This window comes from Saccopteryx leptura, chromosome 2 (genome assembly GCF_036850995.1).
Source record: "Saccopteryx leptura isolate mSacLep1 chromosome 2, mSacLep1_pri_phased_curated, whole genome shotgun sequence".
NCBI lineage: Eukaryota > Metazoa > Chordata > Mammalia > Chiroptera > Emballonuridae > Saccopteryx > Saccopteryx leptura.
In genome coordinates this window covers 4,846,756-4,869,067 of record NC_089504.1, presented here as the reverse complement: position 1 = coordinate 4,869,067, position 22,312 = coordinate 4,846,756, and the positions used below count along the sequence as shown (strand labels likewise).

Sequence of the window (22,312 nt, the reverse complement as noted above, 5' to 3'; positions counted from 1 at the left end):
TGGGCTACATAATGAGCAGCAGGAAGATTGTAAGAGCAGCTCTCTTCATGAAGCGCATGCCCAGCACCAGTGGGCGGGGCTACAACACAGCAGACAGAAACCGCCCAGCTCCGCCCAGCTCCGGCTCAGCTTGCTGGAGCTCCAGCCCAGGGCCCTTAGGAAGGGCAAAGCTCCCAGGCTCCCCTATAAGCAGGCATCGCTTGACTGAACCGAATTATTCATTCATCGGCTCCCTGTACCCAGAAAGCTTTTAAACACATTTTCACTGCAGTCTTTGCATGCCAACCAGACGTCATGTTGTCGTGTTCTCAGAGGCCGTGGAGTCAGAACCCAGAACAACTGCACTCCAGCGCCTATCCCAGGGAGCTAAGTGGAGGGCAGCGCCTGAGCCCTGAGGCCAGCAGTTTTGACTATGGAAGGATGGGAGGGCAGAGAGAGCGTGCAGCTCTTGCACCAAGCTCAAGGACTGTCAGATGAACACCGAGGTCAGGACCCAGGACCCACTGCCGGCCACAGCACACACACTAGGCTCTCGGCCAAGGGTTTCCTATGTGGACACAGCAGACCTTGCTCTCCCTGAGTGGTCCCCGAAATGGCTCAGCGCATCCCTTCTTCTCAGACTCAGAAATCTGTGGAGAATGACATGCTCCAAGCTGCACAGGCAGTGGCAGAGCCCAAGTCCCCAGATGCTAATGGTAATTCTTCTGCGTTTTGGACTCTGCTTTTGGAAAGCGTGAAGTCCAGCTGATTGAGGAGACGGATGTTGATTACACAGGTTCTGGAGAGAGAAGTTGCTGAGCAGAGGGGGCTAACTTTGGCTAAAGGCAGGTCCCGTGTCAGGGACAGAGAGCAAGAGGCAGGGATAAAGGCAGACACAGAAAGTCAGAGGCCTGGAGGCAAAGGGGGTTGGAAGGGCTTGCAGACAGTGGTGACTATCTGGACAGGCTTTGAGGAACAGGAAAGTCCGAGGACCAACGACAACTGGAAGGACTGTCAAAGGGCACTGACGGCTTAGCTGAGAGTGAAGACATGAATTTGTGTCAATAAAAGTTCTAAGTACGTACAGCCCAGTGACTTCAACGGGATTCTAATAAAGGTGTCTGAGCCCTCCCACGTAAACATGCCAACCACAGTAGCAAAACCGTCCTTCGCAGTCCGTTTACTGTGAGATATCATCGGGAAAAATATGATCCCCCTGCCTAACAAGAAAGGAAAGGAGGTCTCTAGTCTCCTAAAGCCAACACTATCCAGAAGGCAGACCAGAGAAGGGACTCTGGACATCAGGGAGACCAAGGTTTGGGGCCCAACTCTGCCCCTTACTAGCTGTGTGATCTTGAGCAAGTTACGGCACCCTCACCAAACTTGTTTCCCCATCTGTGAAATGAAGGCAAGACTACCTACCAGACAGAACACTGTGAGGAAAGACACATGCTGAGCTCCCAGACAGCTGTGGCAGCTTGTCTGTGAAACAGCCAATCTCCTTCCTGGATCCACACCTCTGCGCAAGGTGACTTTAGGCACCTTCCATCAAGGGTGGCGGTCTCTCTCTCCTTCCCTGGAGTCTGGGCAGGCTTGGGACTTGCTTTCACCAGTGAACAGAGGGGGAGGTGGTACTGTCAGTTCTGACACAGGGCCTTAGGGCCCTCGCATGCCACACTCTCTGGGAAGCCTGCCAGCTGCCAGGTGAGTGACCCTGGGCTAGCCCGCTGGAGGCCCAGAGATGAGCCCTCCCAGCAGCTGACCGCGGACATAGGAGGGACCCCAACCTGCACTGCCACCTGCAGAAGCATGAACTAACTGTAACTCTATGTCCCTGAATACTGAGGTGATGGGCCAGCACTCACTGACTGCAGGAGACACTCAATACCAAGCGGCCATTATAATCACAACTTCGTCTTGTCTGGTGATCCCCCCCCCCTCCCCGTGTCAGGCTTCCTTCCGTTCCGGCTCACTCCCACCAGCATCCACCCATCACGCCTCTTTCTCCCCTTCAGAACGCTTTCCCTGACCCCCCCACCTCGTCTCTGCTCCCTCTCGCAGCGAAGCTCCTCAAAAAACTGTCCGTGCTCACTGTCCAGACCTCTCTGCCCTTTCCCCCTAGCCCCCCTCCACCCAGTGCCGCACTGAAACTTCCCGTCCAGGTCTACGGTGACGGCCACGTCACTAAATCCCATGGTCAGTTGTCAGTCCTCATGTGACTTGGCTCACATCAACATCACTGTCACCGCTGCTCCCTCCTGCTCATAACTTTGTGCACCTGGTTCCTGGGCACCAGTCTCCAACCTTACCCTTACCAGAGGGCCGTTCACATCTCCTCCGCTCCTCACGTGGGAGAGCCCGGGGCTCCGTCTCGGCCCCTTCTCTTCCCTCTCACCACCTTGGTAATCTGTCCAGTCTCCTATGTCAAAGACTCAAGGATGCCTTGACTTCTCTCCTCGGAAGGCCAGATTCTTACATCTGCCTGCCTCACGCCACCTCCTTCTGGGCTTCTAGACACTGCAAACCCAAGCTGCCTCAAACCCGCCTCCTGGCCCCCTCCCCGGGGCTGCTCCATGGCCACTCCTCTTGTTACAACAGCAGGGTGCTCAGGCCAGAGCATCACAGTCATCCTTGACCCTCTCTTCTCACCCCCACACTCAACCCCTCGCAAACCCCACTGGCTCTCCCTTCAGACTACACACAGTCACCTGTAGGGCTCTGCTACTCTGATCTCGCTTCTCACCGGTCTCCCCAAGCCTCCCACACTCCAGCCACACTGGCCGTGCGGTCGACCCACAACATGCAGTACCCCCACCACAGGCCCCCTGCCACCGCCAGCCCTTCTACAGTGCCCCTGCTCGGACAGCTGCAGCCCTCTCCTGCAATTCCTCACCACCCTTCCCACCGTCCCCCAGCCCTGGACCTGTGATCCTCTTCCCCGCCTCCTCTGTATGCCTGTCATCCAACAGACTATGTATTTCCTTGTTTACATACATTATAAACTTAGTAGAGCCGTGATGTCTTAATTTTTATTAGGTGTCACCCTGTGCCTAGAAAAGTGCCTGACATAGGACCCATTCAATAACTATTTCTTGAATGAATGAGCATCCATCAGTGAATGAATTGACTATAGAGTTTTTAATACAGTGTCCCATTTACTGATAAAGAAAGACTATTTAAGGGCTCTACATTCAATAGCACCAGGTTCTTCAAACCTTCTATCATCCATTTCTCATCACTGTAGTGATGAGAACTATACTTATAAAGACCCAAATGTGCGTGCGGTAGACTAGAAACCAGAAGGCTCAGCTAAGCAATCCCAAGTATAAAAAGGAGGCAGCTGGCCTAAAAACCAGATGTTTTTGGTAGCTGACGAGTAACTTGCTTCTGAGTTTCAGAGTAGTGACAGCAGGAAGCACTAGCCCTAAGAAGACCCCGCAGATCGGGGGCTGGCCAGCTTCTGCCCACAGCCTAAACACCACCACCCGCCTGGTAGTTCCTGCAGGCTACTTGTTTCTAGCCTCCAAGCAAAGAATGGTTTTCACATTTCTAAGTGGTGCCATTTTAGTTGGCTATACAAGTACCTACATAATAGTCTTGATTTTGCCTCTTGGCCCTGTAAAACCTACAATTGTCACTGTCTGGCCCTTTAAGAAGTTCACCCACCCCTGACACAAATAAACCATCCTGGGTCAAATTCTTTAACTCCTATGTTGGGTCATTAGTGGCCCACGAGGTCTCCAGAAACAGTCATCTGGGTATTTCAACATGAAGTGACTTCTGAAATCAAGTGCCCTAAAAGCAATTGCCCAAAGGGAAAAACTATATATAACGTGGCCCCTGGCCATCGCTATTATCTGAAATACCAGTGACACCTTCCCTGTAGCTGGAAAAGGAACAGCCAAGCACCGAAATGTATTTCATGCACGTTCTCAGGGCAAAGCATATCCTAGAGCCAATGGCGAGGCACAGATATTCTAAATTTGGAAATATCTGATGACAAAGTGAAGTTTCCTTCCCTTTTCTTACCCACACCCAAAACAACACCCCACACTGCTCATAAGAAAAATCCCTTCACGTCTATGGTTTCCATTTCCTACATACATCTCATCTTTCACTAACAAAAAACCCACTTATGACAACCTCAGTGTATACTAGTATTGTATAATTATTACATATATTATACCATACACTGTATCTATAACAGCTATATGATATATAATATGCTGTATATACAGTGTACTAAACATATATTCTACACATATGTCCTATAATATGTAAATTATACCTATAAAATATGCAATAATAACATATGCAATATGTTGTATTATTTTATATTAATACTACATATCTTATTATATCACTGTTATTTCATGATCCTACCACAGGAGACACCAAGCCACAAACTAGCTCTGGGACTTCAGACAAGTTACTTGACTTCTTGAAGCCTCAATTTCTTCATTGGTAAAATGAGGGAATCATTTTAGGTTTTTACCATGCCTGTCTAGCTCAAGACTGTGACTTCATGAGCATGTTAAATAACCTTTGCTTTGAAAGCTTCTCTTACCCAGAAGCCTCTGTAGGGTCACACACAAACACAGCTTCGAGCCTCACCAATGCACAGGCGCAAACGTTGTCTTCGTTTCCTACATACGCCCTGATGCTCTGCACTTGTCTGTTCACACCACACTTGCAGAAGGCTGTTTGATAGCAGGATATCTATTTTGATAATGAGTTGGTGCCCCCAAAACGTACAAGAAGTTGGGGAAAATGGTAACGAGTCAGCCCCTACCAGAAGGGGTGGAGAGCAAGCGCTGGCTCATTAGTCACTCTGCCTAACATTAAGCATTACACTAACAACGTTAGTAACACTTCCGGGCTCACTCTGTCCCTTTCATGTGAGAAAATTTAAGTACTTAATAACCATTGCTCCCTGGGAGGCAGAACACAAAGTTGTGATGGTAAATAAGTATCCTCAAATAAAGTCTTATCCCCCTTTTCTATGAAACTCAGCACTTGAATGAAACTGAGCCAAGTCCAATGCAAAGATTGTGGGGAAAAAAAGTTCTGAAACAAAAATAGATTCTCAGCACTGATAACGGCTTTTGAACTCCCCGTGCCCTTTCTCTGAGCCCCATGTCATCATGTAACTCATCACTACAGAATTAATAAATACAGTTTAAGTTTTGCAAGAGAAACAATTTCAAAATTATAATACTCAGTGCTGATGTGGTTGTGGCTAACTGGCAAATTAGCCATCACTCATGAAAATGTTAACCAATACATCATCACTCCTGGAAAACAACGTGGAAAACAACGTGGCAAGAACCTGAACAATATTGCTGTGTTCCTGGACTGGGAAGTCATCTGGCAGTCACAGGTATGTATGAATACAGCTGTGCACTGCTGCCTTACAACAGCAGAAAGGGGACACAATCCCAGCGGCCAGCAGCAGGTGAAGGACGAACCCTCACAGTCACTGTAGTGGCTGTGAAGACCACACAGAGACACAGAATCAAAGGAAAAACCATTCGCACAGGATTACAACTGTGTGGAAGATACGCACATGTGTGCAGCGCCCTGGAGAAGACCAGCACCAACAGCTAGTTCTTTTGCTCACTCAGTCTTAGCTTCCTTAGATTCAGACACTCAACATCTGCATTTTCTTCTTTGCATTTTTGTCAAGATTTTCCAATTATTTCTTTTACAATGTAACATTCTTTCAACTAGAATAAAATGAAATTTCTCTGAATTTAACAACACTTGAACATTTCAACACTTGAATTTAATGATCACTTGCTGAACACTTACTTTGTGCCAGGCTCTGTTCTAAGCACTTTACACTACCCCATGAGGTACGGCTTACAGACGTGGGAACTGAGGCCCAAAAGTTAAGTAACCCTCCCAGATCAGCCAACTAGAAAAAGTGGAGAAGCAAGGTTTCAGAAGCTCCAGAGACCACGTTCTTAACCATCATGTAATTATAAAAAATACATTTCAACACTATAGTACTCGGAATGGGAAAAAGGATTATCTTGGTTAGTTTTATATTCTAGCTAATCAGGAATAGCTCAATTACATCTGGTCCTGTAATAAGTTTTCAAAGAAATTCACCATAAAAAGCCCACTGTGACCACGGTGCTCAGCAGAATTGATGCTTTCTGCAGGTACTGGACACCAGGGGAGCTTGCAGATATGAGTGGCAGCGGCCAAGGCTCATGGTCACTGATTCATGCTCTGCAAAAGCACCTCTGAGATCATCTGGCGTGTGAGACCTTCAGCTGACAAGAAGACAGTTTTGACCAAATGCACACCACTGGCTGGGACTGGGACAGAGCCACGCCCATGATCCAGGTCCTTGGACCCAGCAAAGCCAGGGTTCTTCTTATTGTGCCATGTATGATAAGAATTACTCAAGTTGGCAACCTTGAACTCATCTGGTTTGAGCAAAAGCTCACCAGCTTGGACTCAAGGTCACTGGCTCGAGCAAGGGGTTACTCGGTCTGCTGAAGGCCCGCGGTCAAGGCACATATGAGAAAGCAATCAGTGAACAACTAAAGTCTCGCAATGAAAAACTGATGATTGATGCTTCTCATCTCTCTCCGTTCTTGTCTGTCTGTCCCTATCTAACCCTCTCTTTGACTCTCTCTGTCCCTGTAAAAAAAAAAAATTACTATTATTCATTGAGTGCTTACAGTATGTTAAACACTACGACCCCTTTAAATGAATTATTAATTCTTGCTACGGTCCTTTGAGGTGGGTGTTATTACTACCCTTAAGCAGAGACCAGGAAACAGGGTTGCCAGTGTGAAGTCATGTGGCTCGCCTCACCCCGCCCCTGCACTCTGAGTACTGCCTGAGGTTGATACCAGACACTCCTGAGGCCCCAAAGCAATGGCACACGGACCAGAAAATGGCTGGTGGGAGGGGCCGGCTTCAGCCTTGGCCAGAGAAGCCACCATGGTAATTACCTGGCACTCGGCGTCCAGCAGCCCAGATGCTCTTCACCACCAAGCCTGCAGAGGCAAGTCTAAATACCACTGCCGCCTGGAATCCAAACAATGACAAGTCTGCCCCTGCAGCACGGGAACCAAGGAGCATGTGGAAATTATGCAAATCCTTGCCGCTCAACACACCACCCACCCCTACCCCAGTCAGCCAGGCCTGGGAAAGACACTCTCCACTGTCCGCTCCTCCACCTCCACCGAGGGTGTTAATTTGGTTAGCTCACACCCAACTGTGTACAAACACGCAAATCATTAACATTTCCATTTAGCAGGCTGGTATGGCCTGGAGCTGCAGGGATTTCTGAAGGAGATAACAATTCAATTTGCAATTACTGCCGCAATTTTTAATTTCTAAGGAAACCTCTGCCCGTGTTGCGCTCCCCCAAAGCCAAAATGACCACTGTAAGCAGCCCTTTGAATTATTCTGGAGAGAGCGAGAGAAAGATGAGAGAGTGTGCCTTCTGAAGTGTCTGGGTCAATGAATCAATAACGAAATGTTGACTGGGTGCCTTCTGTGAGTCAATCTTCTGCAATATGATTAATAACTTTACTTTCTGTAAACCCAGAATGGTGGGAGAGAAGGTGTAGCTATTTCTACCCCCAGGTCGTTAGGCAGAGAAAGCAGAGAATGATGAGCACTTCCAGCCCCACATTACCACCACCTGCACCAGCACGCAGCCACCCTTTACTGCGCACCTACTACACGCCAGGAACCGGGCCCTGTCATTCACAGCTTATTATACCCATGGCACCAAGGGGAGCCACTCGTAGGGGGCACCTAGTGTAATAAACTATGCGAGTGGAGGACAGGTGACAGTCCGGACAACAGCCCTCAGGAGGCGGCCCGTCCGGTAGGGCAGAGGGAAGCAAGGGGATGAGGGTGTGCTCATCTCCTGAAGGCCATGGAGACACGGAAACTTGGGAATGAGGAGATTTGGGATTACAAATCCACTTGTTCAAGGTCAGGTGGCAAGTCGGGGGCAAAGCTCTGGCTGGCAGGCACTGCCAGGGTCACCCGAAGCCCCTGCATGTCTCACCTCGCCTCCCACCCCACTTCTCTGTACAGGGGCCTGCTAGAATTCTCTGGTAATTCGAATGACTCAAACCGAGCAGTTGATGCAAACACCACTACTGTAAAAACCGGGAAAATCCAGCAGTCCTGTTCTTTTCTTATGTTTTTGGGTTCTGAGAGCTATAAGCAAAATGAGAACAAGAAGAGTCAGATGTTGGTCCCCTCAGAGGGGGCATGACCTGCACTGTTTAAAATTATCTGAGAGACAGTCCTCCACTGGGTATGAAATAGTCTGTAGGTAACAATGGGCGGAGGTGGTGCGATTCAAATGTCTTCAACTAGTATTCTGTCACTTCAACTTTTCAGCTTCCAGGTGTACAACCTAGAAACAGAAAAGTAAACGACCTGAAGGGCAGATACTGATTTCCCTTAAGTTTCCCGTCATAATGTCCTCTGGGCTTGACCGTCCTAATCACGATTGTCCGGCTCTGTCATAGTGGCAACAGACAAGCTGGACAGAAGCGGGGCAGCCTGGGCTGGAACGAAGGCACACGAATCCTTGTTTACTGTTCACTTACATCCCAAGCAGACACTGACACCATGCTGGGAGCCCAGGGCCATCAGCCACCCACCAAGATTCACAACCACATGGGGCGCAGAGTGAGAATAATGCACTCGGGGTCAGTCAGGGTCAGGATGGTGGCTGGATTCACTAAATCTGGTTCCCAAATATCGCTTTAAAATCGAACTTCTAAAGCATAAGCAACCCTTAGCGACGATGACAAACGGATAAACTCGGAAGGATCATTCCATGCCCTTGTTACTGCAGGCCCCTGGCAGGGCTTTGCGGGCTTGTTTGGGGAGACACAGCGCTGCCCTGGGGTCTGACCCATGCAAACAAATCCCCACGCTGGCAAAGACGTGCTCCTGTCCAAGGGACCCATGAAGACTCAGAAATAAACTGCTCTTCCTTTTATCCCCCATTCAACTGTGGATCCTGAAATCCCTACCATCAATGTAATGGTGGCCCTACAACTGCTCTCATTAAATTACTGACTGCAACTGAACAAAATAACAAAATAAAACATAAAGCTATCTTTAATTCTGTCCATAAATCCAACTGCCTGAAGTGGAAATTTTAAGATCTTCTAACTCCTATACATTTTCCTAAGGAAAACCATAGACCGTCTGAAAGCAAGTAAATATATTAAATTCCTGTTGCAAAGCAGTGCTTCTGAGTTACTGGCTCAATGCCAATGTTATTCTTGGTGACTGGCATTACCAGCCCACAAGGCACCAAAGAACAGGGTTGCATACAACCCACCTCAGTCACTGTGTCTGCTAAGAGTCATTCTCCTGAAGGACACTGCACTGACATGAAGTCCTATCAGCAACTGGTTTTTATTTTTATTTTTTTAAAAAGTAAAAAGACATTAACAATATATAATAAACCTCATATATCCGTTACCTGAATTCTTTCTCTCTTTTTTTTTTTATTAAGACTTTATTCATTTTGGAGAGGGGAGGGGGGAGGAGCAGAAAGTATCAACTCCCATCTTGACCAGGCAAGCCCAGGGTTTCTAACCGGTGACCTCAGCGTTCCAGGTTGGCGCTTTATTCACTGCACCACCACAGGTCAAGGCACCATTACTTGGATTCTAACATTTGCTAAACTTACACTATTTTGCTTATCTGTATGTATGTACGTATTCATTCATTGACCTGAATCATTTTAGAATAAAACTGTAGGCAGCATAATAACCCTTCACTCCTAAATACTTCAGCATGACTATCCAAAAAAGGACATTCATTCCCCTACATGGCTCATTACCATTACTGCATGTAATAAAATTAGCAACAATTCCAAATACCATCTACTACTCAGTTCACATTCAAATTTCCTGAACTGTCCCCCAATGTCTTATCCTGTTCGATACAAACCAGGATCCATTTGATCAAGGATTACTAAAAAAATACTTGTGTCAAAGTAAGCTGATGGACAAAGAATGATTGATGGAAAGTCAGAGGGGCTGAAACATGATAATTAGCATCCCATTTACTTTTTCCTTTAAAAACATTATCCATGCTCTGACCACAAAAGACAACTACTTGAACAGATCTGTGCATTTTCTGCAGTTTATTTTTTCCTTACATCAACACACATCCACACACTCAAGGGGCTACCTCTTTTTTTCTTTTGGCAAGCGTAGGTAAAAGACCTAGGACCTGAGCAAGTCCTGAGGGTACCACTTCTGACAGTTTGACATGCCTGCCAGGTCTGCTAACTGCTGGCCTGCTGGGTTAATAACAGTGACAACGGGCAGCGGCAGCTGAGCACACTGGGAGACCGAGCTAGAACTGCATCCTGGGACACGCTGACAGGTCCTCCGTTCCAGGAGCCCAGAGCATCACTCTGTGACCCGCCTCCTCCGCGGCAGAGCAGACACTAACTAACACAGCCCTTGAGGGACGGAGGAGGTGTTCATAGATGCTGTTGGCCCATATCATGGGCAGTCAGGATAGATAAACATGAGATTTTTTTTACAAAAGATACTTTGAACTCTCAGGAAGAAAAACCCCAATATATTAATAATAGTCTCCAAACCAAACTGTTACAAAATATTCAAACTCCTGGATATCAAAATAATTATTTGGAATGTCTTTTAAAGCTAAAATTTTCAACCAACAGGCACATGCGGCGCTGAATAAAAATCTTAAGCTGAAGTAACTTCTCAGCCACGCCACGCCACGCCATGCCACGCCACATCATGTTCCTGAGGTCCGAACCGTTTTTCTTCTTGCAAGAGGCGGACCTGAAGGGGTCCCAGGCAGCATCCTAACAGAAGACTGCCTCCTTCCCCCTGGGCACGAGTCCAGGGCCTTCTTACCTTGTTTCCAAGGGCACAGATGGCTTCGGTTCAGGGCCTTCTGCTTTTCAATAGCATTGCCCATGCTAAAAACCAGGGGGTCAGAGAGCCCTTCCAAACCCCAGTGTCTTTGCTGAACATCGAATAAGGACCCAGTCACCAGCTGAAAGGGGACTGATTCATCTCTGGGACATCTGAATCACCCAGCAGCAAGCCTGGCAAACCCTTCCAAGAACACTTGAATCCTACCCTGAAAGGTCTTTGCCTCCCCTTTCCAACCCTCTGCACTCCTAGGGAGGAAATCAGAAGAAAGGGCTTGTTCTCGCCCTGCCGCCCTGCCGGTGGGTCTCAGTAAACGTCTATATTAAGCTCTTCCCTCGGCCTTCCTTTGACACTATTACTCATGGTCACAGCAGCAGGCTGAGCATGAACTGTGTTTCCAAACACTTGCAATAAATACCGCTTCTCTTGCGAGCGGAATCAGGTGATCAAAAGGTGAAAGTTAAAAATGGACCAATTCTGGGTGTGCCTCTGGGAGAAACAGCCACTATTACACAGACCCTAAGGTTACACCTTCTATTGAAGGTCCTCGCCCTCAAACAGCGTGCATCACAAAAGAGTTCTAACTGATTTCATCAGTACTGCTTCTCCCGGAAAACAAACGCACGCACATACATCGAAAGGCCAGCTACGCCTCAATCTCCAAAGAAGAAAATGCCACAGGGACAAACACAGTTAAGAGTCTGTAACCACAAGCTCCAATTTTCTACTCTAGTTTGGAAATAATTTTTTTGGAAAAAGTGTTGCACTACCTAAATTTTGAACAAGTTTCCTGGGACAAAAGAAAGGCATGAAATCATGTATGTATGCATGTATGTATGTACATATGTATGTATATGTATGTGTGTGTGTATGTATATATATATTGTGTGTGTGTGTGTGTGTGTGTGTGTGTGTGTGTGTGTGTGAAAAAGAAGAGAAAATCAAGGTAGATGGGGAGATTTCACTGATTTCAGTCCCAGAGTTCGAGGTCAGAAAAACTCTTAACAAATGCCCTGGAAGCCCCTGGGTGGTGCAACTGGTAAGAGCATGGGCCCCAAACACCAAGGTTGCAGGTTCAATTCCCAGTTGGGGCACATATGGGGAACAGCCAATAAATGCCCAACTAAGTGAAACAACAAGGGAATGCTTCCCCCTCTCTCCCTTCCTTTCTCTGTATCTCTAAAAAAATCAATCAATGCTGCTGACACTCAGGAACCCTTTGGTAAACATGTATCATCAACTCATGTTAGTCTGTGAAACCGCATTAGCTCAGATGGCAGATTTGGGCCTCCATCAATTTAGCTCCAGGCACACACAATCAAAAGGAATTTCATTCTGTTGAGGTCGGACAGTACAATATGGGAGCACATTATAGAACTAGAGTGAAACTTAAAGACCCACGGAAGCAGAGAGGCCGAGTTTAAGAGGCACTGGGTGCCACTTGGGTCTGACTCATATGCCTGAGTTCAGGGTGCTCTGATACAACTCCCAGGTACCCTGGCCACCTTGGGACCGGCCCTGCCTGTCCTGAGCTAGAGAAATCATCTTGACAGTGCATGAAAATGAATGAGGCCAAATCCAAACCTCTGTACTCGCTTGAGGCCTCATCCTTTTTTTTTCTTATTTTTGAGAGGGGCAGTGGGGTGAGGGAGAGGGAGGGAGGGAGAGGGAGAGAGAGGGAGGAAGTGGGAGGGAGAAGAAGGGAGAGGAAAGGAGGGAGGGAGGGAGGGAAGGAAGGAGAGAGGGATGGAAGAAAGGAGAGAGAGGGAGGGAAGGATGGGAGAGAGTGAGAAGCATCAACTCATAGCTGCATCACTTTAGTTGTTCATTGATTGCTTCTCAAATGTGCCTTGGGGGGCTCAGGCTGAGCCAGTGACCCCTTGCTCAAGCCAGTGAGTGACCTTGGGCTCAAGCCAGCAGCCTTGGAATCACATCAATGATCCCATGCTCAAGCTGGTGCACTTTGCAGACATGCTCACGCCTGAGTTCTTGGGGTTTTGAAAAAGGGTCCTCAGCATCCCAGGGTCGATGCTCTATCTACTGCGCCACCACCGGTCTGGTAAGGTCTCATCTTTTTATCTACAATATAGAAACCATGTTTCAACCTCAGCCTCAGATTCCAAATTTAGAAAAGCAAATAGCACATGTCCATTCCACTTCTCCAGTGATGGGGCAGGAGAGAGAGAAGCTGACCACTGCCAACTCCCCACCCCTCACACTGCACCGCCGAGCCCTCCCGCCAGTCAAATGGCAGCCACCAACTGGAAGAGAGCAAAGATCCGAAGCCTCCCTACGCCAGAGCAGCCACTGAAACGTTAACAGCTGCTAAAACATCCAATTCCAACTCAGCACCCACCTCCACCATAATTACCCCACCCTTTCGATAAATTTGTTAGACTTCAGTTTCCTTCTAAATAACATAGCAATTTTCCTTAGGTAAGTTTGCAACCCCAGATATGACATCTGATATTTCTTTTATGAGGCAGGAAGTTCAATATATTTGAAAAAAAGGCACAATAGATTAGAAAGACTCTACTTCCAAACCTGCATCTTAATGTGTCTCCTTGTATCTAAAGAAAATTATAATTATGAACATTCGGCAAATGACTTACCAAGTGCTCTGCACAGACACCACCTGGTGCTAGCAGAACACCCGCACACAGTAGGTGCTTAGGAACTGTCTATAGAACAAACAAATGGGTAGATAAAGGAACAATCAAAAAGCCTGACCAGGCAGTGGCACAGTGGATAGAGTGTTGGACTGGGACTCGGAGGACCCAGGTTCGAGATCCTGAGGAAGCCAGCTTGAGCGTGGGCTCATCTTGTTTGAGCAGGGCTCACCAGCTTGGACCCAAGGTCACTGGCTCAAGCAAGGGGTCACTCGCTCTGCTGTAGCCCCCTGGTTAGGGAACATATGAGAAAGCAATCAATGAACAACTAAGGTGCCGCAACGAAAAATTGATGCTTCTCATCTCTCTCCCTTCCTGTCTGTCCCTATCTGTCTCTCTCTCTGACTCTGTCACACACACACACACAAAGGAATAAACGAACAAATGAGAATCCTCCCTCTCACACACACACACAAACACCCCTCCTCCAACTGCCCTAGCCCTGAAAATGGGCTAACAAGAGTTTCTAATTCATAAATAAACTCTTCTTCCTGTAAAAGCCAGGCCTGTGGGCCTGCTTCACCCAGTCCCCAGTGCTTACTGCAGGCAGCGTTCCCCAGCCTCGTAGCTGCATCCATATCTTTGCCCCCACCAGCCTGTAAAGCCCCCAAAGTCAGCCACAGTGTTGGGGCAGCTCCTCACATGCCTGTGCACACACAGCACACAGGTCACAGCTGGGAGCCTGCACTCAGGCCCGGTTCTGCCATCTCTTAGCTGAGGGCTGTTACACTGGGAACTGTTTCCACGAGAAAATGCATCCTCAGTTCCAGACAATTAATTTATCAATGATCCTTCCAAATGAACCAGAAATTTTCTTGAGAGAAAATGTCTTGAAAAGAAGACCCTGTGCCTGGCCAGGCGGTGGCGCAGTGGATAGAGCGATGGACTGGGATGTGGAGGACCCAGGTTCGAGACCCCGAGGTCGCCAGCTTGAGCACAAGCTCATCTAGTTTGAGCAAGGGCTCCCTCGGTCTGCTGTAGCACCCCAGTCAAGGCACATACAAGAAAGCAATCAATGAACAACTAAGGAGCCGCAACGAAGAATTGATGTTTCTCATCTCTCTCTCCCTTCCTGTCTGTCTGTCCCTATCTGTGACTCTGTCTCTCCAAAAAAAGAAGAAGACCCTGTGGTCAACAGCTTCTCAGGTCATCGTGGCCTCCCAAAGGGTTCACCTGTGACCTGGCTGGGGTAGGGGAAGGGAAACAGCCTGTTCTTTTTTTTTTTTTTTTTCCTTTACAGAGAGAAGGAGAGAAGGATAGACAGGAACAGACAGACAGGAATGGAGAAATGAGAAGCATCAATCATTAGCTTTTCGTTGCGCGTTGCAACACCTTAGTTGTTCACTGATTGCTTTCTCATATGTGCCTTGACCGCGGGCCTTCAGCAGACTGAGTAACCCCTTGCTCGAGCCAGCGACCTTGGGTCCTAGCTGGTGAGCTTTTGCTCAAACCAGATGAGCCCGCGCTCAAGCTGGCGACCTCGGGGTCTCAAACCTGGGTCCTCCGCATCCCAGTCCGACGCTCTATCCACTGCGCCACTGCCTGGTCAGGCTGAAACAGTCTGTTCTTAAGGATTCCTCACTAATGCCTGGCTGGCACAAAGTGTCTTACAGTCATCCCCACAGCAGACTCCACACACAAGCCAACACGGGCCAGGGCCCCCCTCCAGTGCCACCTCGGGAACCGCCTGGGACCCGTAGGTGAGAAGAAATGAAGACGGGATGGCCCAGCAGCAGCGCTCCCTGATGGTCAGCGTGTTTCCATGCTCGCCCGCTGCTCCGAGGGCACTGTGGATGCTCATGCTGTCAATCACAGTACCAGCCCGTGGCAGCCCTGTCACTCCCCCAGGCATGACCATCACCAGTCCTCCCACACCTTATAGATGGGGATCGGCCAGAGCCAGGCCGACTTTCCTCCTTGCCTAGGAAATCCGTCACCACTTCCTCGTGGCCAGAGGACACGGGGAGCAGAAGCGTGCTGGCTTTGGAGGATCGCTGGCCTGGTCTGAACCTGTGTGGGCACTTCCCATCTGGGTGGCTGACTCTCTCGGGACCTGACTTTGTCACCAGTGTACAATGAGTCTACTTCACAAGGCAGTTCAGAGGTTAAATGTGCTGTTTAAAAAAGTGCTGGCAACACAGCAGATACTCTTAAAGAAGAGCTACTGTTGCTATTTATGTCCTTTTATTATATATGTATATACACCCAGCTTTAGATACAATACCTTAAAGAAAAATCTTTACCCTCACAGGGGATCTTTTCTCCCCATTACAGTAAGATCCACTGCAAATTTTGGTAAATAGCTCATTCCCTTAGTGCAAGTAAAATAAAATTTCACTACACACATTTGTCCCATGGTAACAATATTTTGATTGTGGAAGGTAACATAAACCATGGAAGTAACATTGTGGCTACTGAAGTTTGAAACATTTTATAGGGAGCTCTCCCCTCTTACAAGGTACTACTGGATTCAGACGACCCCTCCCTGCAAGGGAGGAGCAGTCTGACAAATCATGGCTCAGAAGGGAAAGGCCAGTGGTTGTGACGTGGAAATTCACTCCCCCAGAGGCAGGGAGACAGGCGGACTCTGTGGCGGGTGCCTAGTCGCTGACACAGGCTCTGTGCATGGAATTTGTCTGCTGGGAGGAAAGTCTGATGTTGGTCACTTCCCCTCCTGAGAAAAATACAACAATATGAGGAAGCGCTGTGCACTGTGGGAATGTTCCAAGTGGAAGTTCCAGCTCAGTACAGAACATAAACAAAGGGGAGTGATCAGCCTGGAGGTCAGGCCCGGCAGAGCACCAAGGTAGCCAGTCTTCTGGGACCAAAAAGACCCTACTTTGAAGTGACTTCCTGCCCAGCCCTAGAGGAAATCATCGAAGGCAAGGGCCCAGCTCACGAGTGTGTCACAGGAAGCTGAGGTCAGGATTCTCGAGGACACACTCCCTCACTCACAGGTCAGTCTTGGAATGGCACGGTTTAGGGAGAGTCAGATAACATGCACAAAGAGGTACTTAGTTTCCACTGTGATCAGTGCAGAAGTTCAGGGAAGGGGAACATGTCTAGCAGGGTGACTTAATCTAATCTGGGAGGTCAGAGAAGGCTGAGGGAGACTTGAAGGATGAACATGACTAGACCAAGCAAAGGGGTGAAGAGCATTCTGGGCAGAGGCAGCATGTGCAAAGGCCCTGTGTAGCTAGAAGTATGTGAATGGGGAGAGGGTTGGATGGGGCAGGGTCTTAGAGGTCCAGGGCTTCATCTTACGGGCTTCAAGGGAGTCCTACATTGCTGGCCAAACTACCTGTTTCATTTTTCCAGAAAGAGAAGTTCATGGCATTTGATCAAAGTCTCAAAGAATTCCAAAAGAACTGCAGGGCTAGTCCAACCCTTTCACTCTGAAATGAGGAAACTGAGACCCAGAGAGGGACAGACATTTCCCCAAGCTTTCACAGATGGCCAGGGAATCCAAACCACTGACTCTCAGCCTGGTGTTTTTCCAGAGCGAGCCAGCTGCCTCATTTCTGGCAGGGGTGTGACAGCAAAGTAGGAGTCCTCACTGAATATTGATACTGTATCCCAAACAAGGCTGCTTTGTTTTTCTGCCCAGGCAGGACTAGAAGTGACACTCTACAGAAATGAACTGTAAAGTCGGCCAGTCCATCTTTCTTGGGATCCAATCTAGCCTACAAATACAGTGGTCAGAACTTGCCCCCACCTCCAATTCCAAAGCACCCCATAAGACCGCTTCGGCACACAGTGCTGGCTCACCCAAGGAGGGCAACTGAGGCAGAGCCTCGCCACAAACCAGCACCCAGCCTATGAAGAAGGTTTATTTGTTGTTCTTGTCAAGCCAGGGCCGGGCCAAGATCAAACCCAGACTGCAGGACATGAAAGGGAGATGCCCACACCTCCCTTTCATCAATTCCACCTGGAATCAAGAGAAAGGAACTGGTTTAAGTGAACAAAAATAGTAATTTTCCCCTGTCACTAATTTCATGATATTCTAAATACTTGGGGGGATGTCTCAATATGTGTGACAAACACTTCTTCAACTTCTACGCTTCCTAGAAAACCTAGAGGAGGAAGTCCCCGGTGCCTGACTGGCACTGAGGCCTCTGGAGTCCGGCCCCCAATGGCTTTCCCACCTTCCCCTCCCTCGTTCCCCGCCCAGGGGCACAGACTGTGGCCAGAGACTCAATGCTGTGCTCAAGCCCACCCCTGCGGCCCTGCACCGCACCCACCTCCTCCTCTCCAGTTAAGCCACTGCCCCCTGACAGTCAGCATCCAGCAGGCTCTGAATGAGCAGCCGTCCAGAGCCCCACAATCTCTACTGGCCTGGACCACTGGTGTCAGGAGAGGTGATGCTTTCTCTGGGGAAAGACTCTCACCGTCCACCGCCCACCACACCCCCAGGCTCTGCTGCCGCCTGCCCTTGACAGCCCCTTACTGTCCCCTCAGAGACAGGCACCCAACCTGCTGGAGCACTGATACGGGCTCTGACAGAGCTGGGCAGGCGTGGGACAGCCTCCGCTGTGTGCTCCAGCGAGGCGCACGGAGCTTTGGAAGACACCGTCCTCTCTACTAAGAGGGTGAGCCCACACCGGCGTGTGCTTTATTAGTCACTCAAGCAACAGAAAATCAGTATGCTCCAACTGTGTGCCAGGCCCGCTCTGGGCGCTGCACAAACAGCAGCTAACGAGAGCAGCTTCCTAATGAGGGGAAAGATCATCAAAATATAAAAAAGCAAACACTTAGGGGAAAAAAGGCAGAAAGGCTAGGGATTAGGGGCCAGTGAGGAGTTAAAGGGGTGGGGATGCTCCTTGAGGCCCCGTGGTTAGAGAAAGCCTCTCTGGGGGACCCGCAGGAGCTAGGGATCAAACATACTCCCGGAAGAACAGTTTGCGTTTCCCCAGTATTTATGAGCTGAGTGCATCCTGTGTGTGAGCTCACAACGACCACCGCTGCTCCATTTCATCAATGAGAAAACTGGTCTTTAAGAACAGGAGGGAGGAACAACCTTCCCACAGTCAGGTAACCAGCCAACGGTGGGGCAGCGTCTGACCCGTCTCCTGCCCCTGGGCTCTCAGCAGGCGCACTGCAGCACCCCCAGAGGTGCACAGGCTCTGAGGCAGGGGAGGCCTGGCCTATTCCAAGGACACCTGGAGGGGAAGCACAAACCCGTGTGGCTGAGCCGTGGTGGCAGGGGACAGTGGCCGAGTGAGCAGGGCCAGAGGACGGGTGCCATGGCATGGGCAGGACTTCGGGTTTTAGTCACAATGGATGGGAAGCGCCTGGACAATTCTGAGCAGGCCTGATTTGATCTGGCTTACACACTGGTCACTGAAGACTGGGTGATTGTGAGGCAAGAGCAGAAACAAGAAGCCAACAAGGAGGGTGCCGTGCGTCCTGGGGGCGGTGGAGGTGGCCTGCAGCAAGTGTCAGCAGAGGAGGTGGCGAGGGTGACCCGAGGAGGGTGGCGAGGGTGACCCGAGGAGGGTGGCGAGGGTGACCCGAGGAGGGTGGCGAGGGTGACCCGAGGAGGGTGGCGAGGGTGACCCGAGGAGGGTGCCGTGCGTCCTGGGGGCGGTGGAGGTGGCCTGCAGCAAGTGTCAGCAGAGGAGGTGGCGAGGGTGACCTGAGGAGGGTGCCGTGCGTCCTGGGGGCGGTGGAGGTGGCCTGCAGCAAGTGTCAGCAGAGGAGGTGGCGAGGGTGACCCGAGGAGGGTGGCGAGGGTGACCCGAGGAGGGTGGCGAGGGTCACCCGAAGAGGGTGCCGTGTGTCCTGGGGGCGGTGGAGGTGGCCTGCAGCAAGCGTCAGCAGAGGAGGTGGTGAGGGTGACCCGAGGAGGGTGCCGTGCGTCCTGGGGGCGGTGGAGGTGGCCTGCAGCAAGTGTCAGCAGAGGAGGTGGCGAGGGTGACCCGAGGAGGGTGCCGTGCGTCCTGGGGGCGGTGGAGGTGGCCTGCAGCAAGTGTCAGCAGAGGAGGTGGCGAGGGTCACCCGAGGAGGGTGCCGTGCGTCCTGGGGGCGGTGGAGGTGGCCTGCAGCAAGTGTCAGCAGAGGAGGTGGCGAGGGTGACCTGAGGAGGGTGCCGTGCGTCCTGGGGGCAGTGGAGGTGGCCTGCAGCAAGTGTCAGCAGAGGAGGTGGCGAGGGTGACCCGAGGAGGGTGGCGAGGGTAACCCGAGGAGGGTGGCGAGGGTCACCCGAAGAGGGTGCCGTGCGTCCTGGGGGCGGTGGAGGTGGCCTGCAGCAAGTGTCAGCAGAGGAGGTGGCGAGGGTGACCCGAGGAGGGTGCCGTGCGTCCTGGGGGCAGTGGAGGTGGCCTGCAGCAAGTGTCAGCAGAGGAGGTGGCGAGGGTGACCCGAGGAGGGTGCCGTGCGTCCTGGGGGCAGTGGAGGTGGCCTGCAGCAAGTGTCAGCAGAGGAGGTGGCGAGGGTCACCCGAGGAGGGTGCCGTGCGTCCTGGGGGCGGTGGAGGTGGCCTGCAGCAAGTGTCAGCAGAGGAGGTGGCGAGGGTCACCCGAGGAGGGTGCCGTGCGTCCTGGGGGCGGTGGAGGTGGCCTGCAGCAAGTGTCAGCAGAGGGGGTGGCGAGGGTCACCCGAGTCCGGGTGCTCTGACAACCGCCTGATGGACTGGATGGGGGTTGTGAGAGAAGGGCGGGGGGACTCCAAGATTCCCCAGCCTGAACACATTGAAAACCGTGTTATTTACTGTGATGAGCACGCTGGCAGGAGCCAGGCTGGTGGGGGTGGGGAGAAGGCTCCAGCCAACCACATCCAGTCCAAATGCGGGCAGGCGACGTAGCAGTGGACACGGCAGGTAGGCAGTGCTCTGTTCACGGGACAGTTCATGGCTGCAGAGACTTTGTGGAATGCCTAGTGTTTAGATGGCATTTAAAGACACGGGACTAGACTGCCTAGGAAGAGACCAGAGGACTCGGCACTAGGACGTTCCAAATGGCGAGACAGGAAGCGAGCGAGGCTCCAGAGAAAGCGAGCGGAGAGGGACATGTCTGTGTGTTATTAGAACTCACAGACAGGAAGACAATTCAGAAGAAGCTTGTAAACATTTGCCACAGGGTTCTTCTCCAAGTACGGAAGTCAGTACTATGTGACTTTAAATATGATTTAAATTTTAGAGTTTGTTCTTCAAGTTCTAAATGCTTCCTTTGAAAATGTCCCGCTAATCATGATGACTAATAAATCAGCCTAACTAACGAGCAATATCCTAAGGCACATTATACATTTAGTGTGAGATTCATCACAGAGATTTCTTAATAACTGCCAACCTTCCGGCCATCTTCTGCCAGAGCTCGTTAGGTCACTCGTTAGGTCACTGTGTCTACCCTGTCTGCTGACAAAACATGCCCTGGGAGGAGAAGTGGCAACGCCGTCCCTCTCTGCCTGGTCACTTGTGCTTATTATGCAAATCTTCAATCTGGGACAGCCTGGCCACTTACCCATTTCATACAGGTCTGTTTCAGTGCCGAGCAGGGGCTTCAACCCAGCTCTCTCACATGTCAGCAGCACGAGTCACAGAGACCCTCTGGGCCTCACTGTTCTCACCTGTCCCACGAGGCCACCCCCACCTCCTCCCAGGGCTGATGACAGGATTAAACGCAGGCAGCACGCCCGGCCCCACGCACAGACGTTGTTCAGATGTCCTCACTGCACAGCCCCTCCTCCTGCTCCTCGGCTTCTAAGAGCACCTCTCTAAGGCAAACCCCTAGACCTCTCACCATTCCTCTCCACATTCCCTGCAAACAGCGATTCCAGGGGGTGTCTCCACTCACCCCCGCCTCCAGCAGCTGCACCACCACCACCTGGAAACTTGTTAAAAATGACAGTACTCAACCCGACTCCAGGGCTCCTGCGTCAGAAGCTGGGGGTTGGAGCCCCGCAACCCCCAGGTGCTAACGCTCGAGACCCCCTGCAGAAGGCAGACGCTGTCCTGGGACACCCACCGGGTCCTCAGGACAGGGGTCCTCTGGCCTCAGAGGACCCCGTTATCTGTCCCTGCTAACACAACAGACTGGAGGTTACCAACATCAGAAACACAAAGCTTCCTGTCTTCCTGGATGTTTTCTTTAAATATCAACTAGATCCTTGGCATAAAAATAAAGCTTCGTATAAAAATTCAATGCCCATCCATACTCCTTTCTACAGCAACAGGGAAAACAGAATCTCTGCCCCACTTAACCCAGACCAGTGTTCCTTTCATTATTTTCCCAACTTCTCTGTAAGACTTGACACAAACACCACTGTGCATACCATCCACTGCAAAGAAAGTGAACTGCAGATCTGGTTACTCTTAATTTCTATCATAAGGAAAAACCCGCTTGTTGTGTATACATGTTTATTGTTCTTTAAACCAACTGTCCCAGATTTTGATGCTGCCACAAGTCAAGAGACTGAAACAAATGAAGCAGCAGGTGCCCTCAGGGAGAATGGGACCCAACCCCAATTCAGCTGACCCTCCTGCGGCCTCTGCGGGCTTGGTTCTGCGCTGGAACAGGCCTACTGCCAAGCCAGTTCTCGCACGGCAAACTAACACCCTCACCAATGCAAATTTGTGGAACTCAGTGCTTGTAAATGATCCCTCCCTCAGCGGTTTCCTCTCCAAACCAGGGCGCTTTTGAGAGTGACAGGAGGGTGCTATTAATAATTGTGCCATGATAGCAGGTGTAAGCCAGGGTGTGTGATCATCACCCCATATGAGCACAGTGACCCTCAAGTAAT

At 50.3% G+C, this 22,312-nt stretch overlaps 2 protein-coding genes across 13 annotated transcripts in view; one reads left to right on the top strand and one right to left on the bottom strand.

Moving 5' to 3' along the window:
* PRRT1B (proline rich transmembrane protein 1B) overlaps positions 1 to 22,312 on the top strand; it is a 596,855-nt gene that overhangs the window by 138,242 nt on the left and 436,301 nt on the right. The window lies entirely within an intron of this gene.
* RAPGEF1 (Rap guanine nucleotide exchange factor 1) overlaps positions 1 to 22,312 on the bottom strand; it is a 152,553-nt gene that overhangs the window by 113,751 nt on the left and 16,490 nt on the right. For 3 of the 12 annotated variants that reach the window (XM_066366847.1, XM_066366844.1, XM_066366846.1), the window contains exon 1: positions 10,887 to 11,132. The exons of 5 other annotated variants lie outside the window; for them this stretch is intronic. In XM_066366847.1, the coding sequence (XP_066222944.1) occupies positions 10,887 to 10,950 (64 nt within the window). In that variant the 5' untranslated portion in view covers positions 10,951 to 11,132. Of the gene's footprint in view, positions 1 to 10,886; positions 11,134 to 22,312 lie in introns of those variants that run through there. 4 more of the 12 variants (XM_066366840.1, XM_066366842.1, XM_066366848.1 and 1 more) reach the window with 3 other exon arrangements.